This window comes from Schistocerca gregaria, chromosome X (assembly GCF_023897955.1).
Source record: "Schistocerca gregaria isolate iqSchGreg1 chromosome X, iqSchGreg1.2, whole genome shotgun sequence".
NCBI classification, from domain to species: Eukaryota; Metazoa; Arthropoda; class Insecta; order Orthoptera; family Acrididae; genus Schistocerca; species Schistocerca gregaria.
The window spans coordinates 676,323,546-676,340,500 of NC_064931.1; the positions used below are offsets into that span (position 1 = coordinate 676,323,546).

General features: G+C 40.0%; 1 protein-coding gene across 1 annotated transcript in view; it reads right to left on the bottom strand.

The window, feature by feature from the left end:
* LOC126297869 (GDP-fucose transporter 1) overlaps positions 1-16,955 on the bottom strand; it is a 35,584-nt gene that overhangs the window by 4,201 nt on the left and 14,428 nt on the right. Inside the window, exons 2-5 of the mRNA XM_049989160.1 lie at positions 10,042-10,246; positions 9,818-9,956; positions 9,660-9,746; positions 2,617-2,909 (exon numbers count right to left, since the gene is read on the bottom strand). Of these exons, the coding sequence (XP_049845117.1) occupies positions 2,617-2,909; positions 9,660-9,746; positions 9,818-9,956; positions 10,042-10,246 (724 nt within the window). The remainder of the gene's footprint in view (positions 1-2,616; positions 2,910-9,659; positions 9,747-9,817; positions 9,957-10,041; positions 10,247-16,955) is intronic.

Below are 16,955 nucleotides of genomic sequence, written 5' to 3' on the forward strand. Positions count from 1 at the left end.
CATCCTTACATAGTTGACTGGAACCTGGACAATTAGTATGCTTGTCTTCATGTTCCCAAGCAGACAAACATTGGGTCACTGGTACAACAAAATGCCCCACAAAGGTGGCGATTACACAATTTGGCCAGCTGGCCAAATGGAGGCCCACAATAAAACCCCCTTACAAACTCTGTCAGGTTCTGATAATGCTGTCTCACATGAGTACATGGCACCACCATGTCCCCCACAGTGATTATTCACCATTTCATGCTGTCCATGCCCTCTTATACAGAGGATAGGTACAATAATGTGAACAGTGGTAGTAATGGGATGGTTGTGTTTGATGGTCAACAACGCAGGTAAGGCATGTGTCACGCTGGACTGTGTGTGTTCAGTAGGCATCAGTGCAGGTTGTTTACGAGTAGTGCACACTTCGTATTTGCATTCAGAGGCTGATGTCGACACGCAATGAAAGACCTAACAGAGTTCCTAAGAGGGCAAATTGTGGGGGCCTGATTAGCTGGAGCATCAGTAACCAAGACAGCCAACTTATTGAATGTTTCAAGAGCAACTGTTTCAACAGTCATGACAACTTACACAAGGTATGGAAAGACATCATCATGTAAACGTAAAAGTGGGTGCAAATCAAAACTAAATGACAGAGATCGTCGTATGCTAACACAAATTGTGTCAAAACAACACAAGACTATTGCAGCTAAAGTGACTGCAGAGCTCAATACCCATCTTTGAGACCCCGTATCTATTGACACTGTCTGCCGAAAACTCCATAAGGCAAATACTCATGGACGAGCTGCTATACCATTAAAGACAACAACCACCACAAAGATGCATATAACATGGTGTCGGGAGCATAAATATTAGATGGCAATCAGTGGAAGTATGTCACATGGTCTGATGTGTCAATATTTTCATTATTTCCAACATCAGGTCACGTTTATGTCTGGAGAATGCCAAAAGAAGCCCACAATCCTGATTGCTTAATTCCAACGGTTAAGTGTGGAGGTGGAAGTGTGATGGTGTGGGCAGCCGTATCATGGTATTCTGCTGGTCCCATCATTACTCTCAAAGGCTGTGTTACAGTCAACAATTAAGTGAACATTTTGGGTGATCAGGTGCATCCCATGATTTGAATATTGTTCCCCAACAATGATGCCATATTTCAGGACAATAAGGCACCCATACACAGCCAGAACAGTACAATCATGGTATGAGGAGCATGTGTCTTTGCTGACCAGCACAGTCCCCGGACTTTAAAATTGTCATACCCTTGTGGGTGGTACTGGAGTGCAGACTCCAGAGCAGATTTCCGCCTCCCTTGTCACTACTGGAGATAGAAGAGGTTTTGATCGAAGAGTGGCATAACATTATATGCCAGTATTACAAGAAGAATCACAGCTGCATTATGGCCAAATGGGGGTCCAAGCCCTATTAATAAACTATTCCCAAGTAAGTACAGATGTTTAAGTTTATTTTGCCTATCCTCTGTATATCCTATCAGTCCTGGTAACAACACTAAACACAAACAACACTATTTCACTCTGGTAAATGTTCTATCTGTCAGAGAGAATTACAACACATATCCGCTCATGAGGTGTATGTGTATGAATATACGTTTTCATCCCACCATGTCTTCTGGGTGCTTCACTTTTTTTTCAGGTAGTATGGATTAAATGAGAGGCTAGCTGAAAATTCACTTTGAAGAGCACTGGGAGAACTTCTTTAATGCAGCTATTAAGCACGCTGATATATTAGCATTTTATTCCAAGTTGCCAATTTGAATATTTTCACTCCACAATTCTGAATTACCAAAGAGTGCACACTTAACAAATTGTTATATTTTGTAATGAATTAACCGTAAATTTACACACACACACACACACACACACACACACACACACACACACACACACATTTCCCCCGAGATACTTTTCTTCTAATAAATTTGAAAATACTGTGTGTGTTGTTCACAAGAAAAATATGACAACTAAATGAAAAACTAATCTTGATCATGTTCAGCACCACAGCTGACACTAATGTTAATGATTAATGAAAACCACCTCAGCTGTAATATTTCACATTTCTTGTGTTACAACCAGTTTCATACATTGAAGATCTTCAGGTTGCAACCCGATGATGTCCAATGAACAAAACTAGTCATAAAACAATAAATGTGTAATAAAACAACAAAGTTTCTTACTATCCTTCAATCAAGCCTAGTGATACATGCTAGTTCTATCTAACAGTCATTTCTGCTTCAAACAGTAACTGTTTAGCCCAATTGATAATCCGTACTATCTACCTTGCCCGCTCCCTGCATTCAGTCTAGACTACACTGACCCACAAAGATGTTCTAACCACCTGGGCACTGTACGACACCACCTCTTACACACTGCCTATACATTAGACTGTAAGAATGCCCATTGAAGTTAGTAATTCCCTGGCACACACATCAGGTTTATTTCTAGAGTATAGCTGTATATATAAAAACAAATTACAACAACATTATTATAACATGATGCACTGAAGAAATGCAGTCATATAGGGGGAAAAACTTTTATCACAAATCAGTCAGCACACATTATTTTTTGGAGTAATACAATAACCAGAGGCACCTACCTTAATCTGAAGCGCTGTGACAAAGCCAATTGCAAGTCCAAAAAATCCACCAATTGTCATCAGAAACCAGAATAATGGACTAAGCAATTTATCATATGCTAAAATATTTGAAATTTCACCAGTCAGAGCAATGAATGGTAAAAATATGATACAAGAATAAACATTGTTGAAATAAGACAGCAACCATATCTCTTGATTTACAGCTGGAAGAACTTTCTTGGTGTATATAGAATAAAGAGAGAGGAAAAGTGAGCCCAGTACACCAAACAGTGTGCCCACTAATGAAAATGATCCTGTGAACAAAAAAAAATTATTACTGTGGTGCTTCTAAGCAACAGTAATACTGAAACTAAACAAGTGCTTAGTACTTCTGAAATAAATTGATATACAAATCATTCTTGTGATTGCAAGCATAAAACAATTTAAAAATGCAATTTCTGCTGATATCAAAACAAAACAAAGCCAGTAACAAAGAAATTAAATATTGCATTCTCACTAAAATAGCACCTGTTAAAGGCAAAAAAAAGTGTGTGTCTAACTGTATGATTTACTGTCCCTATTAGGCACACAGAGTGACTCTCCAATCTAGCAATGTAAAAAGCAATTATAGTACTGGCAAAGTAAACTAATTAGATCTACAAACAAATACTCCCAAAACAACATGCAAATATTGACAAAATAACAAGGGGAAAAAATTACATTAGTCAGCGTGAATGTGAGGATGCACATATTCAGAGAAATTACGTGTCTTCATGGAAATATAAAATTCAGTTGGTTCAAGAAAACTTGTGATGATTTTTACAGTATGTAAAATAGAGAAACTACATTACGAGTATCAAATTTTATCTCACATTCATTGCAGTAATTTCCACACATGCAATGACAGGTTCCTAAGAACTTAAAGTAATATTGTACAACTGGAAGATGTAAGGTAATTACATTAAAAAAAAGAGCAGCCATTTAAATACCAAGAATGAACTACAGAACTACCCTGAACAATTGTGGATGAGATAAATTAACTCTTTCAAAATGCCAAACAGAAATTTGTCTTCCCTGGTATGAGGAAAAATAAAAAATGACCATTTAAAATGAACTATTGAGCAACAGATATTTCCCATGCAAGCCTTGCTGCTTAGATTCCACTCCAGAAGACCAAAACAACCTCTAATGCCCACCTAAATTCTTACACCCATCCCAAAGTGGTTCACCTAAATTCAAACATCCGTACTAGCCCATTGTGACAGGTTACTGTGGTGCCACTGATAGGATTTCTGCCATTGTTGACTACTACCTTTACCTTGCAGCCTACAAACCTAATATCCTACATTAAAGATGCCAGTGTCCCCTTTATGCAGTCCTTATTCTTGTATCACCAGCCTTCCTGTTTGATGCGGTTAATGCTGCCTCATTATTATACATTATACATATCCTATGCGTATAGTTTTACTGCCATTACCTTCCCCAATATACTGCCAGCTCTAAATCTACTATGTCCTTTCCTGTAAATGTGACTGATTACATTCTCTAAGATATATACTTTAGCCAGCGCTTTTAATATAAGCATCCTAAACGGCAACTAGTTTATCACATTTTCTGCTAGGGCGTCAATAGCCTTTTGTAGTCCTCTTGAATGAGATCTTCCTCCAAATTAATCCTAACCTCAAAGAGTTTTCAAAATCCACCAGTCTACAAGATCATTGTCTATCCTTATTCATTTCCACTTCAAATCCCTTATACCACATAGCATATCTCTCTGACACTAATGTGAAAAATGTCTAACTGCACTACAGTTTGGAGTCCATGTTAAACTCTATGTTCCACTACAACTGGCTGACTAACTCTATTTCAAGGTCAGGGGAAGGTTAGAGCACACAACATCCAATAAGGTCACGACTGATAAAGCAATGTGGTGTTCAAAACAACTTTCTGGTTGATGACAGCTTTACCTTTAGGATCAGTACATATTGTACATCCACCCACTGCCTGCCTAGACAGCCGAGTGGTCAGTGGGGCAGAATGCCATGCGAGGGCCCCGGGTTTGATTCCTGGCTGGTTTGGAGATTTTCTCCACTTGGGGACTGGGTGTTGTGTTGTCTTCATCATCATGCCATCCTGTTCGACACGCAAGTCACTGAAGTGGCATCAACTAAAAAGACTTGCATGAGGTGACTGGTCTACCTGACAGGAAGCCCTAGCCACTCAACATTTCATTTCATCCACCCACTATCTCCTACTCAACTCCTGTCACAAAAAAAAAAAAAAAAAAAAAAAAAAAAAAAAAAACCTGTCCAATTAAAGATGGGGGCCCCAGTACAAATTGCCACATGATATACCTTTACTGTTACAACTGTATAAAAATTCCTCGTAGATATGGTCACAGACAAAATGCCAACCCCTGACAACTCTAGTCAACGGCAAACTTGATACCCAATTCATTTGTCAATACTTACTGCATGCGTCAGAAGGACAGGTCGAGGAAGTGGGCATCCAGTAATAGTGGTAGTTTGAAATGAGAACAGGTGAATTAGATAAGTATAATGCATTCTGCGTTTCATGTATCTATACAAGAGGCATACCTAGTGAAGGTGGGCAGGTTTCCAGCAGCTAGGAGGAGCTATCAAGGCTAAGATACAATGGGCCATCCATCATGGTTAAGATACAGTGGCCCAAGGTCAGGAGTGAAAATTAGGGCATGTGTTGTCATGTTGGAGGCTGTGGGCAGAGAGAAAGAGAGAAAGAGAGAAAGAGAGAAAGAGAGAGAGAGAGAGAGAGAGAGAGAGAGAGAGAGAGAGAGAGAGTTGTGGGAAATGGTTCCCGAAGTGGAGGGTGGTGGTAGATTTAGAACGAAAAAAAATTGTGATGGGGTGGGAGGGGGTTGGCAGCAGTGACTTGTGTGAATGGACATCATGTTGACAGGATGCAGGTATTCACAGTTTTTTCTTGCCTCAGTATATGACAGGGGGTAAAGTGGTTTATACCGTTATATCTGCTCCTGCTCCTCCCTCCCCCCCCCCCCCCCCCCCTCTCTCTCTCTCTCTCTCTCTCTCTCTCTCTCTCTCTCTCTCTCTCTCTCTCTCTCAATACTGGGCAAACTGGTTAACATGGAGGATGGTGTTCAGTACAACCGATACACAATGGTGTCTGTTCACAAGGATGACCTTCGTGGACTGACCATAGACAGTTTCCACATTTTGAGTTTGCCATGCGAAAGGGAACATCACAGCCATCCCATGGGCAGCTGAACATAAGGTTTCACATCACACGTGAACATCATAACTAACTTTTCTAAGAGGACATTTCCTTGAAAGGCTAAAATGAAAGCACTCGTATCTATTCAATTATCCTTGGGACCTTTTTGTTTGCATTGCGCAAAACATATACTTTGCCATCTGAGATTAACCTGTAGCCCCTTGTCTGCTTGGCATATAAGGTCTGTATGAAAGATAACTCCTTGCACATACAAAGTTTTATGTGGGGTATTAGACACTGGTATGTCACCCAATCATTCACATGCCTGTGCAGCTGACTAGGCCTTAATCAATACTGATCCATTGCAAAATTTTTCCCAATCAGTCAAATTCTCCAAATTTGTCTTGTGTATTCCACAAAATATAATGGTCTTATTGTCACAGAAGTACCTCCATTTGATCTAGGGCACACCAGGTACTGAGTAAATTGTTGTTTCTAGTCATATGCCTAGTCTCTCTTTCCATGGGGTAACCAGGGTAGGGAAAACACCAGATCTGTAACTGTCCACATTGACACATGTAGACCTGTCTGTTGGGATGAATGAATCAGAAAGGCCACTGTGTTGATTCAATTTTATATGTTTCACGTGCAAAATATCCTCGCTGATGCCACCTACTCCAATTGATGGCTCTCCCCAAGAGCACCACCTAGCCATATCAAAGACCATCTGGCACAATGGCTACTGCCAGGAGTCCTGATGCCCCTGTACAGCGGTACTCCTTGACATGCATAAGAATCTACTGCTCAGGCATCAGAAATGTGGTCCCTGTGTTGTCAGGGGCCCCTAACAAAAGGGTACATGATGACCCCACCACTAGCTTTTGACCACATACAGGTATATGAGTCTATGCAATTATTGTGCACATAGGGTCACAACAACACTGTAGGCAGTAGGGAGCAGTTAATGTGTTCTTCCCCAGTTGGTCCACAATGCAGAAAAAAAATTGAAAATGGAGGACAAACCAAGAAGGGGACCAAAATAACTTCACCCGAAAAGTGATTTAAGGTAAATGAATGTAGGTGTCAAAGAATGCATAACCCTGGGAATTGGCTTGGTCGACATCAAAGGCTGCCAGCATGAGAAAGAAAGGGAAGCAAGGATGGTTGGAGATAGTAAATTGCAGCACAAGAATGGAAGCAGGTCCTGCAATAGCTCGAGGTCCCAGGCTTGCCATACACATACTTGCAAAAAGAGTTGTATGATTCCTGGGAGAAATTAATTCTGGAAACAATCCTTAGGTTGAGATTAAACCAACATTGATATCCATCCGTACAGGAAGTATGCAGGACAGCTTCTGTGGAGTATGGCAAGTGGGGAAGAAGTAAAGAGAGAACTGACACTATGAGGGCGAGTCTTGAGTCATTCTTGGATAAATCAGTTGATAAGAGCATGTACTGCGATAGGAGAGGTTCCAGGTTGTAGTCCTGGTGTAGCACACAGTTTTACTTTGTCAGGAAATTTCAAACAGCACACACTCTGTGACAGAATGAAAGATTCACTTTGAAGGATTTTTCATGACTAAAGGAATTCATTTTCAGTGTTGACCAATAGAGATCTGAGAAGGATATACACAGAAAAAGCACTTAGATAAGGACTTGTAATATAGTACTTGGATGAGGAGTAGACTTCAACATTCATATGCATCCCTATACGTTTGTGCTATGATTACCAGTAACTTAGGAACTTCGGCCCATTTCACTGACCTAGGAACTACACTTGTGAATGTATATCTCATCACACACTGCTGTGAAAAACAGTGTTTTGTAAAGCTGTTGTTATTGAATGAAGAATGTTTCTTAGTGCAAATCCAGAGACAATAATATATCACTGACTGACTTAGGGGCTACTCGTAAAATTCAAACAGTTCGAAAGAAAACTACCTATTGTGTAAATTACTAAAATTCATAACAGATGTAGCCAGTGTACAAATTAAGCTTCTAATTATTCCACCTTTAGACATCACATATTCACCCATATACAGCTATGTTACAGAGGACAGCCATTTCAAAGGGAATATTGCAGGCTACAGTTTCCATCAGGCCTAACTGCCAGTTTATACTAGCGTGACTGTTCATGCACTGTTTATGACAGTATACATAGCTGATCATCTCAAATTATGAACAGTTCACCAATTTATCTCTGGCCTTGACAACAACAACACTTGTGGGCATTGCGGTGCAGTAAAGTTCATTTGATGTTAATTATATCATAGTTTTACTTTGGGCAACTTGTGAATGCTGATAATATTATGACATGTACCACATAACTCTGAAGGCAGTAACTGTTTGCAAAGTTTATATATACACTTTTTATATGTAGGTAGTGTTGGTTCTTTCGGACAGGTGTGAAAGAAACATCGTTCCTGATCCCAGAGCCATACAAACGATGAAATGATATAAATTCCGACATTGTCTGCAATTGGGCATTGAAATAAATTTAATGGTGACAAGTGAAAATTTGTGCCAGACTGGTACTCAAATCCTTATTTCCCACTTCACACAATGGTTACCAGCCTGTGGCCTGTCTGCAGCATAATTATTCTCTGACCTCGCTGGCTGTGGATGACCGCCAGGATCCAGCATTAGTGGCAACCAAAAACTAACTCCTTCCATGTGCAGGGGACTGGACTGGCCTGCACTGCCCCACACTCAACTCTCAGGCCTTCCTCCTTCCAAGTGTCATGATCCTCCCCTCCTCATCCATCCTTGGAGCCTGCTTCTCTGTCTGCACCTCCATCTCCTCCACTGGGTGTAATATTGCCTCCTTCGCCCACATCCAGTTTTTTTTTTTTTCCCCTCTCCTCTCCTTCCCCCCATGCATCAGGAGCTGGATGTAGATGAGCTTCAGCACCAACCAGTGGCATCAGATGGTCAGCAGGCACTTTACCAGCTAGTTCTTGTTCCTGTTCCCAAGGCCTCAGATGATGCCCCCCCCCCCCCTCCTCCCCCGACCTGGTGCCAAACCTGAGTGTCCACCTGTGACAGAGCCATCACTGCCAGGGTCATTTATAGCCCTACTGTCCTACTCCCTGGTGGCAGTAAACAGGGATCTTTTGGCTGGTACCTGCTAACAATGTTGCGTTCATTTTCCTGGGTGTCACATGCCATCCTATGTTGCAGTGGAGAGGGGCACTGGAGGTGCACCATCTCACAGTCACCCCGCCAATGAGAGTGAACTGTGGTACCTCACATTACCACATCTACCACATCAGTGCCTCGCCAGCTGTGAACTTAACAAGATGTGAGGTGCTCATCTTGTTAAGATTCAATTCTCCCAGCCCTGCACCTGTGAACAACGGTCTGGCCATCAGGCAGTGGCATGATCAACCAGTGACAGCAACATCACATTGAGGTTGGCATTTGCAGCCAACTGACAGTTTCAACTAGTGAGCTGTACTAGAAACCTATCTATTACAATCCCAAAGCAGAGGTCAATTTTCCTCATTCTGTTCTGGTTCATTTGTGTGGTCGCTTGACTGTCCTCTCAGGATGCTTGTTATTTGTTTGGTCTACTGTTTCACATTAAGTGTGGGTGGATATGTTAAAAACATTACATCAATGTAGTAATGTAATTTTTATGCTCAGATAAATGCTACTATACTTTATTCTCAGTGCAGATGGCAGTAAGTTTTATCAAATTATAAATGATATGAATTCAGGGGCAAAGCATTTTATGCATAAATTTAAATGCAGACAAATGATGTATTAAAATTGTAAGAACAGCAGCTGTTAGTTATTAACTAAAAAAAGAGCCAAAATGTTTTAGGCATAATTTTGTTTCTTCGCATACATACCTATTCCATTTTCTTGATCAATGCCAAGCCAAAAGCCTCCAACAATGAAACCACAGCAAGCACCAACTTTAAAGGATGTTTTCTGACCTTATAGGACAAAAAATACAATTAATTATGATAAATGTTTTTATATAATAAACAAAAATCATTTAACTTACCAAGGATTACATAGCTCAGAAGTACATTGAAGACCGTAGTTAAAGAGCGACCAATGTAATAAAATGACACATCGACATATTTCAAGCATAAATTATTGAATGCTATCATTCCAGTAAACAATATTGACAAAGGGAGTACCTGAAAATTGAAATATTTTACAGTTACATACATTTTTATACATATATACATAAAAATACACAAGTTAAATAGCAATACAACATACTTTTAAAAATACTTCATTTTGAAAGGGGGACCCATTCGGGAAGGACACAATGCTTGGAAACCACTTGCTAAGGGTACTCAAGGAAAAACAGACAAATGATGATACGACACACTGGTACCAGGTGACAAAAAGTGGTGCATTGAGATTCACAGTTTCGCCACTTAGGAGTGACTTGTTGACAAACACAGTTAAAATGGACACAATCCTGTAAAAAAATCAGAGAGACAAATATTTATTAATATTTGGCAAACACTGCAGTTTTAATATTTACTATCTCTGCTATTATAATTATGTTCTACTAAAGTTTTAAACAATACATCACAGATCTTAAACAATTAATATGATGACAAATTTCAAAACTATGAACTTTACTGACCAATAGCTAGCACCACCTACCAGTCAGCCACTCAATGACATATTTAATTATGGTATTACCCTGACTCCACAAATGGAATAAAATACATGGTCCATCATGGAAAGATGAAGTTCTATAATATGAACTACTACTCAGTTCCATTTGAGTCGGTGGCTGTGATGCTTACTGATGAATCCAACTGCCATGTAATTAAGAACTCTATATTTATTTCTTGAGAAATAAAGGCACGCCTTAATAAAAGCTGGTAAAATTGATTACAGTCCAAAGTGGAACTGTTAATGAAGTGTACAATTCATTACTTAATTTTTTATGAAAAATGAATAAATAATCCTAAAAATTAAGAATACTGATAATTTTATCATGTAACATGATACGTACAGTATGGGAAAACAGCTAAATAATATATGTAACTGAGCTATACAGCATGCGTGGGTCAATGTCATGCTTGAATATAAATAAATACCGTGGAAAGCATGCAAACTTTGTCACTGTTTAAAGTTCAACATACCATTAACCACAGATTCCCACAACATGTCAACAACTTTAATAGAGATATGGGATTCACACCGAGCAGTGCACGGAAGGCAGTGCTTGATATCTAGAGTCTGCATAGGAATCTGTCCTGTATTATAGACTGTGATGGATACAAAGATGCCGTGAGTGAAGTTCAATTGTTGGTGCAAATGTAATCTTTAGTTGGAGCAGTACTACTGTATCAGTTTACACAGAACTAACACAAAAAGTGCACTGAGAACAGTTCATACGAAAAATCCACTGGGGAAGACTTTGTGGTTGTCCTAGAATGTCAGCTTGTTACCTATGTGATCAATGATCACTGTTGGGATCAATGAACCAGTCCTCCAGAACTCTATAGCTGCTCCCCCTATGCAGTTAATCTTGGAATCCTTGAGTCAGTTTGTCAGACCTACCAAAAGCCAACCTTTATAAAGTGCTTCCATTTGGACAGTAGCCATTGTGAGTTCTAAGAATTATTTCAGTAAAAGGATGGTGTCAGCCACAGCTGTCCCCCTTACTTCTTCTGGCTGGTGAGATGTTTTGTATAATAGTGGTGTAGACATATCTTGAGTTTGCAGTTCTTTGTTGCTATAAATTCTGTGTCATATCTGTATGCTGACTTAAGTTGCATGTTATATGATATTCATGTTCTAGCCTTTACTCTTAGATTCATAGTGATGTGCCTTTCATAATTATTCACTTTAAAACAAAACATTCATTGATCTTACAATGATCATCCATTAAGTTTAAGCAGATGACCACATGTTTGCACGCATGGTGATTGGTGGGCTGTTTTGGGACCTATCCTGCACACGCTCATTGGGGCTGTTCTTGTACTAGTATCAAAATCAATAATATTCCAATATGTGTATAAACATAAGCAGGTAGCATACCTCAAAAATGTTTACATTTAATATTACAAAACATGCCACACCCATGCAGAATGAAGAGTACATCCCAAGCTACTAAAATATCACTCATAAATAGAACAAATACATACATCAAAAAAAGTTTTGCATCGCCTCTGTTCCGGGAGTTCCAGAACCCGTACAGAAAATTGGAACAGAGATCAACATAAACATCATTTCTTCCCTTTTTATTGCTCGTGAAAACCACACATTGCATGTTGTACCACCATACAGCAAGTCCCTCGTAGATCCCTCAGAGTAGTTGGTGGGTATCATTGTCCATAAACAGCCCATTTCGATCTATCCCAGGCATGTTCGATAGGGTTCATGTCTGGAAAACATGCTGGCCACTCTAGTCAAGTGATGTCATTATCCAAAAGGAAGTCATTCACAAGATGTGCACAATGGGGGCGTTAACTGTCATCCATGAAGACAAATGCCTTGCCACTATGTTGACGATATGGTTGTACTATCGATCAGAGGATGGCATCACGTATCATACAGCTGTTACGGCGCCTTCCACGACCCCCAGCAGTGTACATTGGCTCCACATAATGCCACCCCAAAACATCAGGGAACATCCAGCTCGCAGCACGCACTGGACAGTGTGTCTAAGGCATTCAGCCTGACCAGGTTGCCTCCAAACACATCTCCAACGATTGTCTGGTTGAAGGCATATACGACACTCATCAGTGAAGAGAACATGATGCCAATCTTCAGCGGTCCATTCGGCATGTTGTTGGGCCCATCTGTACTGCGCTCCATGGTGACGTGGTTGCAAAGGTGGACCTCACCATGCACATCGAGAGGGAAGTTGCGCATCATGCAACCTATTGTGCACGATTGAGTCTTAACATGACGTCCTGTGGCTGCACGAAAAGCATTATTTAACATGCTGGCATTGCTGTCAGGGTTCCTCCCAGCCATAATCCGTAGGTAGCAGTCATCTACTGCAGTAGTAGCCCATGGGCAGCCTGAGCGAGGCATGTCATCGACAGTTCCTGTCTCTCTGTATCTCCTCCATGTCCAAACAACATCACTTTGGTTCACTTCAAGACACCTGGACATTTCCCTTGTTGAGAGCCCTTCATGGCACAAAGTAACAATGCAGACGCGATCGAACCGCAGTACTGACTGTGTAGGCATGGTCGAACTACAGGCAACACTAGTCGTGTATGCCTTAGTGTATCACACACAACAAATCAAACCATAGCTGCTCTGTGCAATAGCTAAGAGGAGTGCATTCCTTCCAGAATCAGCCTCACCTAGTTTCCCTTTATTCTGTCACCTCATGTCCTAGCAGGCATTTCCATAGGTGCCAAATAGCTTATAGTAGTGTCCTCCGACTAGTTCGTGGCAGTAAATCGGAATAAAATCTTTGCAGTTTTCAAGCCGCAGCAATTAGAATAAAATTCTTGAGCTTTTAATGGCTACCTCTGCCATTGTTGTCAGGAGTGAAACTACCAACTGCCATGGCTGGCACGATTTCCTGCTTATATACCTATGATTACTGCTATTGGCACTGATGGTGAGTTGGGCAGCTCCAGCCCACAATGAGACCGCAGTGATGTAAGGTGGCACGAGGGGGTCGGTGCCACGTTTCAAAGTGCTGCTCCTACCTCCCTACAAGAATTAAGCAGCCGTTGGTGCTCCCTTTCGACATCCAAAGACTGCCCCAAGCCTTATTCAATGTGTACCCTTGGTGTCTCTTAAAACTGTTGCCATTCATTCTAATCTCAGCAACCTCTTTTGCCACCTGAAAGCATTTGCAGTACATCTTTTGCTATAATCATTCTCTCTGAACACGTCTCTCAAGTGCTGCAATTCAGACTGCATGTGGCCATTGTCAGAAATAACTTTGGCTCTTTGTATTAACACATTCAGGACCACTTTCTTGTCTACAGGATAGTGAAAACTATCGCATTCAAATATCAATCATGTGCATCAGTTTCCCGTATACTGAATGACCAAGCCAGCCTCCTGCCTCGCACTCAACTAAAACATCCAAGAACAGTACCTTGCCATCCTTCTCCATCTCAATGGTAAATTTAATGTTGGGATGGACACCGTTCATGTGATCCACAAACTGCTGCAGTGTGCTTTCACTGTGAGGCCATATCAGGAAGGTCTCATTGACATACCTTAAGAAGCAATGCCGGTTCAGAGCCTACTCCTCAAAGTGCTCTATGAAGAAATTCGTGACTGCAGGAGACAGTGGTGAGCCCACTGCTGTGGCATCCGTTATTTCATAATATTTGTCACAGTACAAGAAGTATGTTGTCATTAGAACAAGATGGAACAACTTGATGGTTCGAGGTTAGAACTGTTGGGCCAAAAGATCCAGCATATCTCGTATTCGCACCCTCGAAAAAACTGACACCACATCCAGACTAACCATTAGCACCAAAACTGGAACACTGTGAACACCATGTTGTAAACTCACATACTTCTGTTTAAATGCTCAAGAAAATGAAAATGGTCCAAAATGATGTAATGGTAATTGATTCATCCAGGGATCATCTCACAATGATACAGGATTTGCCATCATAATACTATGAAAATAAATAGCTCAAAAAACACAGAATATATTAGTACGTTTTATGAGGATAGGACAGGTGGTCAGCCATGGTCTTGATGAAGGACCCTTCCTGGCATTTGCACGAAATGATTTACAAAAAATACAAAAGCCCTATGTTAGGCTGGCCAGATAAAGAAAGAGCCATCCTCTCAAACATGAGATGAGTGTTAACAACTGCAATTTATCACTATATTGGTTCTTACTATACAATGTTCTATGATTTACAAACAATTTGCTCCAGATAACTTATAATACAAAGCACAATTACACACTTCATCATTGCAGAAACTAAGGTCATCCATTGATGACTCCAGGACAAAGGACATGCTACTATGCCCCTTACCCTAACTCCAATCTGTTTGAAGCATCTGCATCTACATGATTACTCAGCAATTCTGATTCTAGGACCATAAAATATGTAACCATACACTATGCATATTTACATGTCCTCCCCTCAGTCCACCTGAAAATTTAAAACAGTATCCCCATATCATGAGTGAGATGTTGAGCTCAAGAGAATAACACACCATTACTACCATGCACTGTAAACTTTGGCACATGATTTTCTAGTAAAAGTTTCACACTGTGATCACATATTGTAATGAGACAGTGTGTTGTTATTAAATACTACTCTAGGTAATATTTGATTATGTAGTATCCATTACCTACATTGATCTACACCTACATGGATAGTCTGCAAATAACATTTAAGGTTCATTGAATCACCTTCACAATTCTCTATTATTCCAATTTTGTATAGTGTGCGGAAAGAATGAACATCTATATTTTTCCATACAAGCTCTGATTTTCCTTACTTTAGCATGGTGATTGTTTCTCACTATGTAGGTCAGCGTCATCAAAATATTTTCGCATTTGGAGGAGAAAGTTGGTGATTGGAATTTCATGAGAAAATTCCTCCACAGCAAAAAACGCCTTTGTTTTAATGATGTCCATCCCAAATCCTGTATCATTTCAGTGACACTTTCTCCCCTATTTTGCAATAATACAAAACATGCTACCCTTCTTTGAACTTTTTCGATGTACTCCGTCAGTCCTATCTGGTAAAGATCACACGCCACGCAGCCGTATTCTAAAAGAGGATGGACAAGTGTAGTGTAGGCAGTCTCTTTAGTAGATGTGTTACATTTCCTAAGTGTCCTCCCAATAAAATGCAGTCTGGTTAGCCTTCCCCACAACATTTCCTATGTGCTCCTTCCAATTTAAGTTATTTGTAATTATAATTCCTAGGTATTTAGTTGAATTTACGGCCTTTAGATCTGATTGATTTATCGTGTAACCGAAGTTTAACAGATTTATTTAGCATGCATGTGAAGAACCTCAGACTTTTTGTTATTTAGGATCAATTGCCAATTTTCACACCATACAGATATTTTTTCTAAATCTGTTTTCCAATTTGGTTTTGTCTTCTTATGAATTTACTAGTAGAGAAACGACAACATCATCTGCGAACAACCTAAGACAGCTGCTCAGATTGTCTCCTAAATCGTTTATATAGGTAAGGAACAGCAAAGGGACTATAACACTACCTTGTGGAACACCAGAAATCACTTCTGTTTTACTATATGATTCTCCATCAATTACTAAGAATTGTGACCTCTCTGGCAGGAAATCACGAATCCAGTCTCATAACTGAGATGATATTCAATAAGTACGCAATTTCACTACATGCTGCTTGTGTGGTACAGTGTCAAAAGCCTTTTGGAAATCTAGAAATATGGAATCCATTTGATATTACTTGTCAGTAGCTCTCAACACTTCGTGCAAGTAAAGAGCTAGTTGTATTTCACAAATGTTTTCTAAATCTGTGTTGACTGTGTGTCACTAGACCATTTTCTTCCATGTAATTCATAATGTTCGAACATGATATATATTCCAAAATCCTGCTGCATATAGACAGTAATGATATGGGCCTGTAATTTAGTGGATTACTCTTACTATCTTTCTTGAATATTCGTGTGACCTGTGCAACTTTCCAGTCTTTGGGAATGGATCTATTGTCAAGCGAACAGTTGTATATGATTGCTAAGTATGGAGCTATTGTGTCAGCATACTCTGAAAGGAACCTAACTGGTATACAGTCTGGACCAGAAGGCTCGCTTTTATTAAGTGATTTAAGTTGCTTCACTGCTCTGAGGTTATCTACCTCTATGTTACTCATGTTGGCACCTGTTCTTGATTCGAATTCTGGAATATTTACTTCATCTTCTTTGGTGAAGGAATTTCAAGAGACTGTGTTTAATAATTCTGCTTAACTAGCACTGTCTGCAATAGTATCTCCATTGCTATCATGCAGAGAAGGCATTGATTGTATATTGCCAGTAGCATACTTCACATATGACCAGGACCTGTTCAGACTTTCTGCAAGGTTTCGACACAAAGTTTCATTGTGGAAACTGTTATAAGCATCTCACATTGAAGTCCGCACTAAATTTTGAGCTTCTGTAAAAGATCGCCAATCTTGGTGATTTTGCGTCTGTTTAAATTTGACATATTTTTTTGTTGTTTCTGAAAAAGT